The following is a 7,234-nucleotide window of genomic DNA, read 5'->3' as shown; positions in this document are numbered from 1 at the left end:
CATCTCATAGCTGAGTCTGAACGGGTGGAGCCAGGTGAGGGTGGGGGGCAGGTTGGTGCAGGGGACCGGAGCCCGGCACCGCAGGCTGAGCCGGACCCCCGCAGACACGTGGGCCCCCGAGCTCAGCAGGGTGGGACGGAAACCTGACACACAATCAATACAATCAATCCATTATCAATCTGCTTCAGCTGCTATGGTGGCTGAGCCTTACTAACAAGGTAAACACCAGGGAAGTGTGTTTGTGTGTGTGTGTATGTGTGTGTGTGTGTGTGTGTGTGTGTGTGTGTGACACGTGCCGGGCTGAAAGCTGATGTGGACGCCTTTGGTGAAGGTGAACTTGGCCGGATTGGGACATTCGATCCGAAAGAAGAGAAAATCACTGAATACTGGAGGGAAGCTGGTGAAGTGAGTGGTGCAGTTCTTCCTCGCCAAGGCGCCCACGATCTGACCCTGAGAGAGGGGACGAGAGACAGAGTGAGAGAGAGGGGAGGAGGAGGAGAGACAGAGTGAGAGAGCGGGCTGGGGACAGAGTTGTGTACCTTCACGATGTTCTTGTCTGAGTTCTGGCTCTTGAGCACGGTCGGTCCGCTCACACTTCCTCTCCTCCATTGTCCTCCGTTGGAGCAGTTGTGGACATTGGCCTCGTAAAGTTCTGGGACCTCAAAGCTGCACAGGACGGTGACGCAGGAGCCATTTATACCCACAATGCTCTGGGGCAGCGTCACGTCCCACTGTCTGCAGAGGACAGCTGGGTGGACACAACACACGCTACAGTGAAACACACAAACGCACAACCTCACGTCCCCGCCAATCGTTTACAAACAACTCAGGAAGTACCGACCTTGGATCAGACCAATGAGCAAGGCACGGATGATCAGGCTGACACCCATCTCTGCTCAGGCTCAGCCAAATCCCGGTCTGTCATTTACAGAAGACGACAAACAATGAGCGTGAAGCCTGACCCAGGCTGTCCACTGGGGGGCGCTGGGGTAACGTTTCCTGTCGTGTTGACATGGCGCCTCGTCCTGCTCGTTGTGTAAATCTTTAAATCTTTACATAATCAACTCTCAACTTCCCTAAATTAAAACGACTTTCCTTCTTCTTTGTCTTCTTCTTTTCTTTTTAAGGGTTAAAAACGTCAACAACAAAACATGGCAACAACAAAAATAGAGAGGAAAATGGTTTAAAACATATAAAACTAAACTGCAAATCAAATTGATAATATTATTGAAATAAAAACAAAGAAGGAAATAGGAAAAGGAAAAGAAGTAAAAGACTCCAATATTCAATAATCCAGATCAGAAAAGAATCAATAACATCGTCACATTTCACAGAAGCTCTTAATCACCATGACAACAGGAGGCAGAAAAAACTAAAGTACAGACAAACTGGAAATATGGACAAATTACTCAGAGTTACTTCAGTGTTTACTCATTTTTATAAAAACTATGAAAAGACTGACCTGTTAGATGTCAGCAGCTGCTAATCCAAAGCTCCCTCTCTCTCTCTCTCTCTCTCTCTCTCTCTCCCTCCCCCTTTTTCTCTCTCTCCCTCTCTCTCTCCTCCCTCTCTCTCTCCCCCCTCTCTCTCTCTCTCCCTCTCTCTCTCCTCCCTCTCTCTCTCCCCCCTCTCTCTCTCTCTCTCTCTCTCTCCCTCTCTCTCCTCCCTCTCTCTCTCCCCCTCTCTCTCTCTCTCTCTCCCTCTCTCTCCTCCCTCTCTCTCTCCTCCCTCTCTCTCTCTCTCTCTCCCTCCCCTTTCTCTCTCTCTCCCTCTCTCTCTCTTCCCTCTCTCTCTCCCCCCTCTCTCTCTCTCTCCCTCTCTCTCTCTCTCTCCCTCTCTCCTCCCTCTCTCTCCCCCTCTCTCTCTCTCTCCCTCTCTCTCCTCCCTCTCTCTCTCTCCCCCCCTCTCTCTCTCTCCCTCTCTCTCTCTCTCTCCCTCTCTCTCCTCCGTTTTTTGTTTCAAAGTAGCAAACTTTTCCCTGTGTCAAAATCATGCAATAGAGAGAGTGAGAAAGAGGGAGGGAGAGAGGGAGGGCTGGATGATGATGGGGATGATGGTTGATCTACACACATACACACACACACACACACACACACACACACACACACACACACACACACACATTCATTCAGAATGAAACACGCAACAATGTTTCAACATTTTGATTTTACTTGCATGAACATTGTTTTTTCTGAAACACATTAGTGACAAGATGTCAAACATTATAGAGTTAAATACAGAATGAGGACTTTGATATATATATGAGAGTGATCAATCAAACAGTGAACACATGAAGTGCAGCTCAAAGCTTCTTCCAGTCAATCATGTAACTACAAGAACACCAGTGAAGCTTCACTGTCTCAGCTCCGACCTCACACACCTTCAGCTTCACACACAGAAACACAACCAAAGAGCAAAACAATACGAAACAATACAAATGTACAAAGACAAGACAGAAGGGAAGTCCAGGCTCGTCTTCCTCACACTCTTCTTTTCCTCCTGCTAACGTTTAACAGGGTGGATGGAAAAGTAAACAGTGTGTGTGTGTGTGTGTGTGTGTGTGTGTGTGTGTGTGTGTGTGTGTGTGCAGGGTCAAACACAGCTCACATGTTGCTTTACTGCTCAGTGCCATGTTCGTTAATAAAGCTAGAATATTGTGGTTGTGATGTTTACTGTCCGCTGTTTTGTGGGGGGGAGCAGACAAGCATCACCGTGGCAACATGTGATGTCACCGCCGGCCTATACTTCTGTTTTTCAGTCTTTCTCAGCCGGAGCATGGGGAAGTGCGTTTAGGGCGATGAAGCGACCGGTGGGCGCTGGTTTCTTCCTCAGGGGTCGATCTCCTCCATCACCTCCATCACCACCGTCCTGGGGCCCGTTAAGATCAGGTGGCTGACGCTCCGGTAGTCCAGGTTGAGAACGTTCACACCGTTCACCGACACCACAAACTGACAAACCTACAGGTGAAGAAGAGGAAGAACCAATGAGCCCAAAGTCTTACACAGGTCTGATGCTACAACGACGACTCTATGAGGCGACATCACAGGAGGCACCAGGAAGTTACTACAGGAAAGAGAAGCACCAACACTGGCTTCTGGACTGACCGCCTTCTTAGCATTAGGCAGCACTACTTTGTTTATTCATGGTGAACCACATTTCCCATGATGCCTACCTTCATCCCCGCCGCAGCCGCCGGGCCGCAGGGCTCCACGGCCTGGATGTGACACGGTGCGTTTCCTCTCACCACGAAGCCCCAGCCCACCGCGTCGCCCAGGATCTGCAGTCAGGAAAGCCGCAGAAGAAAGCTTAGATAATGAACTTGTGCTCCTCTGGTGGTTTGTGTGAGCGTTTCGTCACGTCTCTCTTATCTGCATCCTGCTTCTCTTACCACAGCTCTGTTGGTTTGAGCAAGAATGCAGCGAGCCATTGGCGCTGGTTGTGAAATGGTGGAGGGACTTGATTTTGTAACCTCCCAGGCGTGACGGGGTCAATGCACGCCTTTAAGACTCTCTTTGTTTACGTCTGTCTGGTATGGATTTGGGAACAATCTCTTATCCTGCATCTACTTTGGATGGAAGGAGGTGAAAGTGATAACGCACCGTGAAGGTCTTCTTGATGTAAGGACCTCCTGGAGTCTGCAGCTCCTCCGTGCTCACCGGCCTCTTCAGCACTGAAACACAAACAAAACAACACTTTGGAAAAATGTATCGCACAAGCAGCACAACGCGTGAAAGAGAAGGGGGTTGACCCAGACCGGATCTCTGGGGTCAGCTGATGTCCAGTTTTTCAACCCTGGACTGAACTTGTTTTCGCAGTCATTCTCCTGAGTGGATCAAGCTGAAGAAGGAACTTTGTGTGCTTCAATCCTTGAAGTCCTTAGAAAGAAACCAATCAGGCCTGTGAGGGATTCTAGTTCCCTCAACCCTGCAGCCCGTAGAGAGATCCGGGCCACTGTGCTCAGCCTGCTGACCCGGACCAAGAAGAGCAGTGGGAAATGGATGGATGCACAGATGGAGAGCTGCATCATGGGACGATGGATGGGTTTACACAAACAAACCCACTGTAGACTCCTAAAGTCATATTCACACTATACATGTACAAAAACCACCTTCATCCTGTTTATGAGAAGAAGAGGAGCGACAGAGATGAGCCTGATGGGGCAGTGTGGTCCGACCAATCAGAAGAGACGTCTCAGTCCTGCCTTTGATTGACCTTTGGTTGTGTTCCTCGTACCTGATTTTGGGTTGTAGAGTGCCGGCGAGCAGGAGGTGGCGGGCAGAGCGACGCCTCTCCTGCTGTATCTGCTGCCATCACTGCTGCTCCTCAGCCTGGTTCCTCCCTGACCTCCTCTGGCCCCCTTCACCTCCTTAGAGGATGTGACTGGAGGGAGGAAGGAGGAAACAGGAAGTGAGCGATTCACTAAAATGGGACCTGGAGCCTTTCTGTCATGGCTGACACCAGGATGACTGTTTGTCCTCATTTCCCATCAGTCCCTGCTCTTCTCATCCACAGCTGCTCTGACACAACAGCGCCCTCTGGCTGCTGGGTGTTATAAAGCAATCCAGCAGCTTTAACTGCACAGAGATGAAGTTGTTTACAGAACATCTCCAAACCCACACACACAGACTTTTATGACGATGTGATTGGCTGATACACTAACCCAGTGACCGACCTCATTCATGCACATCATAAAATGATAATAAAACAATATAATGTATGAGTTTGTTGGCCTTTAGCTCTTCTTTATCACAAACTTTCCCAAACATCATAACACATTGCCTGGCACTTCCTCTGGTAGCCATGGTAACTGTGCTGTACAAACCTTAATTAACTTTGTGGGGTCACAGAGAGTCGTCCTGTTATTCTGATTTATATTCGCTTCACGTCCATGAAGCTAATAATATATATTATATAGTAACTCCAGTTTAGAAGCTTAAACTCGTTTGAATCTATTCTTTAAAATGAAACGTCATATTTTCCCTGTCTTCATGTTTCCAGGTTGTAAAGCTCTCACCTGCTGTGCGAGGTCCCATCTGCTCAGCGCTTTGATCCCAAACACTCCAGTCAATCCACAGGGAGGCTTTCACTTCTCTGACAGACAGGCAGACAGACAGACGGGCAGGCAGACAGGCAGGCAGGCAGATAGACAGACGTGGAGTCCTGCAGCATTAGATGAATCTCTGCGGCAGTCACATAAGCTTCCTGTGTTCGGTGTGTGTGTGGTTGCCCATCTGTAAGCGAGGGCAGTCATCTGGTAAAGACAAAAGTGTGTGTGCGTGTGTGTGTGTGTGGGCTAAATATTAAACCATTGAACAAACAAATTGACCCTGAGGAGGAGGAGGAGGGAGGAGAGGAGGGACAGGGAAACACATTTCTGGAGTATTTTCTGTCTTTGGACTGAATAGAGGGGTGAAGCTTCATTTACTGTGAACCAGAGTATAAAATGTACTTATATTAAGTTATATTAAGTTATATTACGTTGTATAAGAGTTTAAAGTCGTCGGTGTATCTCAGCGTGTGAACAACAATCCTCACATGTTGCAAATCAATGTCAAAGAGGAAAGTTAGGAATAACACACGGCGATGTGTGTGTGGTTGCCGTGCAGACTGCAGGAGGAAGCAGCAGCAGCATCGTTTCTGCTCAGTTGGAGCGAGAGGAATCAGGCCAAAGGCGAGAGCAGCAGATCTGCACCCGTCGATACGTCACCAGGCAGTCTGGGCTCTGCTGATACTTCACTGATACGGAATCAATGACATGCAAAGATCGATGGCTAAGTGCGTCACCACTCAAACGTTTGGTGCGTTCATGTGTTTGTGCAGTTGTCACATTTATTGGTGAAGTTCTGGTTGTTTGTCCCTGCCTGCCAGTGTGACTGCAGGGAGGCACATTCTCTGGGCAAGGAAAGTAGCCGTTCTCCCTCCTATCCCTTCCATTTCTGCTACAGCGTCACACAGCGACAGTTATTTTATTTCGAACAACCTGGAAGTCCCCTATTCTATTTTAAAATGGTTTCATACCTCACTCGTACAGGCTCTGAGTCCACATCATGCTGCGTCTCCACGTCACAGGTTGTTGCTTAGTGACCTTTGTCGTCACTGGGACAGAGAGAATGACATCAACACAGAAATATGCTGCAGTAACCAACAACAACAACAACAACAACAGACGAGTCAACACTCTGCTGATAAACTCACATTCCCTCAGAAACATTCCAGAGGTTCACAGGAGATCAATCCCTGCTGCAGTGTTAGACCCTGATCAAATGACACACACACGCACACATCAACTCAAACCTGAGATAGAGACATGAGTCACAGGGAGAGAACAGCATCTCTGTGTTCATACCTGATGTGAGGGGGGCGGAGCTTCATTGATTAAGTTGAGGGATTGAACCTGTGACACAGAGATCAGGTCCCCATCCTGCTGTGGGTCACACAAGGTCAAGCAGAAGAAGAACAACAATGAATTTATCTACTTCACCTTGATTTAATCGTCTGTCAGATTCAGCAGAGTCTCAAACAGCTGAGCTTCTTCTTCAGGTGTTCTGAGTGAGCGTCTTCTGTTTACCAAATCAATCCAAACCAAAATGGATCAGATGTGTTTCACCACATTTCAGCTAATTGTTGACTTTCCTGCACAGATCAAAGCGTCTGGTTCAAGATGGAAACATGGTGACCTTTGACCTAGTGGACCTAACTGAGGACATGGAGAGGAGCTGATCTGATGAGGATCTGAAGCTTTCGTGTTACATTGATCTGATGGATCAATAAGCACACAGACTAAGTCAATACACTGCACACACACACACACACAGAAAGTATTCAGTCTCTCATGGTGGAGAAGTGAATACACACATGCATGAGCTGGGAGAGGAGTGTGTGGATCAGTGTCTGATGTGTGTTACTGCACTGCTCTGCTCCAGCAGACTCAGTGCTGCCCCCTGCTGCTTTAAGGCAATTTCCTCCTCTCCTCCCTCACTCTCTTCTTCTCTCTCCTCCCCCCCCTCTCTCTCCTGCTCTCTCTGTTCCTCCCCCCTCCTTCTCTCTCTCTCTCTGTTCCTCCCCCCTCTTTCTCTCTCTCTCTCTGTTCCTCTCCTCCCTATATTGATCCCGATAAAAGTCTGTACTTTTTCCACTTTTAATACATTTCTGCACAGATCTGATTCTTTGGATTTGCCCCTAGAGGGCGCCCTCCGCTAAAGAACCACAGTGACCTGAGCTGATGAGGATCAAA

The 7,234-nt window shown here is 48.4% G+C and overlaps 2 protein-coding genes across 2 annotated transcripts; both read right to left on the bottom strand.

Annotated features, from left to right (window-relative positions):
- Positions 1-22: 22 nt before the first annotated feature.
- LOC143016952 (myelin-associated glycoprotein-like) lies at positions 23-1,522 on the bottom strand (the record flags this gene model as incomplete). Its single annotated transcript, XM_076171547.1, has 5 exons — positions 1,463-1,522; positions 842-918; positions 540-748; positions 297-450; positions 23-143 (listed from the first exon to the last, which is right to left on the bottom strand). Coding segments are annotated over exons 2-5 (533 nt in total), but the record flags the coding sequence as incomplete, so codon positions are not given.
- Positions 1,523-2,165: 643 nt separating this feature from the next.
- On the bottom strand, positions 2,166-5,299 carry LOC143016959 (DEP domain-containing mTOR-interacting protein-like). The gene is made up of 5 exons (XM_076171555.1): positions 5,015-5,299; positions 4,234-4,380; positions 3,600-3,670; positions 3,173-3,277; positions 2,166-2,957 (listed from the first exon to the last, which is right to left on the bottom strand). The coding sequence occupies exons 1-5, from the start codon at positions 5,031-5,033 to the stop codon at positions 2,829-2,831; spliced, it is 471 nt and encodes a 156-aa protein (XP_076027670.1). The 5' UTR covers positions 5,034-5,299; the 3' UTR covers positions 2,166-2,828.
- Between the last annotated feature and the right edge of the window lie 1,935 nt (positions 5,300-7,234).

The sequence above is a fragment of the Genypterus blacodes genome, unplaced genomic scaffold (genome assembly GCF_046128005.1).
Source record: "Genypterus blacodes isolate CSIRO-AG114 ecotype Tasmania unplaced genomic scaffold, CSIRO-AGI_Gbla_v1 ptg000258l_1, whole genome shotgun sequence".
Classification (NCBI taxonomy): Eukaryota; Metazoa; Chordata; class Actinopteri; order Ophidiiformes; family Ophidiidae; genus Genypterus; species Genypterus blacodes.
Note: the sequence above shows the minus strand (reverse complement) of the source record. Positions and strands in the feature narration are given on the sequence as shown.

Bases quoted from the DNA above. Each gene is read 5' to 3' on its own strand.
- LOC143016959 (XM_076171555.1), bottom strand. The intron at 3,278-3,599 runs GTGCGTTATCAC...TCCTGACTGCAG, and splicing joins ACATCAAGAAGACCTTCACG to ATCCTGGGCGACGCGGTGGG. The intron at 2,958-3,172 runs GTAGGCATCATG...CTTCACCTGTAG, and splicing joins CGGCTGCGGCGGGGATGAAG to GTTTGTCAGTTTGTGGTGTC.